Genomic DNA, 966 nt, shown 5'->3' on the forward strand with positions numbered 1-966 from the left:
CCGCCACCCTCCGCCCGGCCCCGGCGGACCGCTGCCCCCTCCTCGCTCACTTTCTGGGAGTCCATGGCCAGGGCTATGCCCGCTGGGCCCGAGACCGCGTCGGAGAGCCGCGTGAGGAGGCGAAGGGAGGTCGGACACGCCGGACCGCTAGCCGGGGCCGCTGTCCTGGGCCGCGCCACCGCCTCAGCCTCAGCCTCCGCCCGCAGCGCTGCCTCCCGGCCCCGCCCGTCCGCGCCCCACCCGCGCGCGCGCCGTTGTCGCCGCGGTTGCCAGGCTGCGAGGGCGGCGGCGGGGGGGCGGGGGGGCGGGGCGAGGGGCGCTCGCGCATGCGTGCTGCTGTCGGACGGGTCAGGTTGGACAGCGTTGGGTACCAGGAGGGAGCGGCGGCGGCGGGGAGGGACTGTGCGCCCCTGTCCCGCGGGTCCTTTGAAAGAGGCTCTCCTTCCCCGCCTCCCGCCATCCTCTCTCCAGCGCTGCAGGCCTTGGAATGGACCATTGGGCATCCAGCAGCCGGTCCGTGGGGAGGACACGGGAGGGAAAGCTCTGGCCCTGGACGGAGATGGGCCCCCTTTCCATCCTGCACGCCTCCCCGCACTGGCGCCGGAGGAGCAGCCGGGCTAGACCCGGCCCAGCGGTCCAGTGGGAAGGACAGGGCTGGGATGGGGATGTAGTGGAGACATGGGAAAGGCCGGTAGGGACGTGGCCGAAATGTGGGTAGACCTTTCCCAGAGAGCCCCCCTGGGCACCTCGCTATCCGTGATTGTGAGCATGTCTCTCTCCCTGAGCCCGTTTCACCTTAGTTGTAAAAGAAGAGAAATAATGCTGACTTTGCAGCGCATTGTGAGGATTAAATAATGAGTTTGAAGGGCCCGGTACACAGTTAATGCTCGGTACATTGCAGTTACTGGTGGGGAGCTAGAATCTTCTTAGTCTGGGCTGAGGGCACAGTGCAGACTGTAGAAAGTC

General features: G+C 67.5%; 1 protein-coding gene across 5 annotated transcripts in view; it reads right to left on the reverse strand.

Annotated features, from left to right (window-relative positions):
• The window catches only part of FSD1L (fibronectin type III and SPRY domain containing 1 like), a 51,137-nt gene extending 50,955 nt beyond the window's left edge, over window positions 1-182 (reverse strand). For all 5 annotated transcript variants that reach the window (XM_014455217.2, XM_023753314.1, XM_023753312.1 and 2 more), the window contains exon 1: window positions 51-182. In XM_014455217.2, coding sequence (XP_014310703.1) covers window positions 51-65 — 15 coding nt within the window. In that variant the 5' untranslated portion in view covers window positions 66-182. The remainder of the gene's footprint in view (window positions 1-50) is intronic.
• Between the last annotated feature and the right edge of the window lie 784 nt (window positions 183-966).

The sequence above is a fragment of the Myotis lucifugus genome, unplaced genomic scaffold (assembly GCF_000147115.1).
Source record: "Myotis lucifugus unplaced genomic scaffold, Myoluc2.0 scaffold_43, whole genome shotgun sequence".
Classification (NCBI taxonomy): Eukaryota; Metazoa; Chordata; class Mammalia; order Chiroptera; family Vespertilionidae; genus Myotis; species Myotis lucifugus.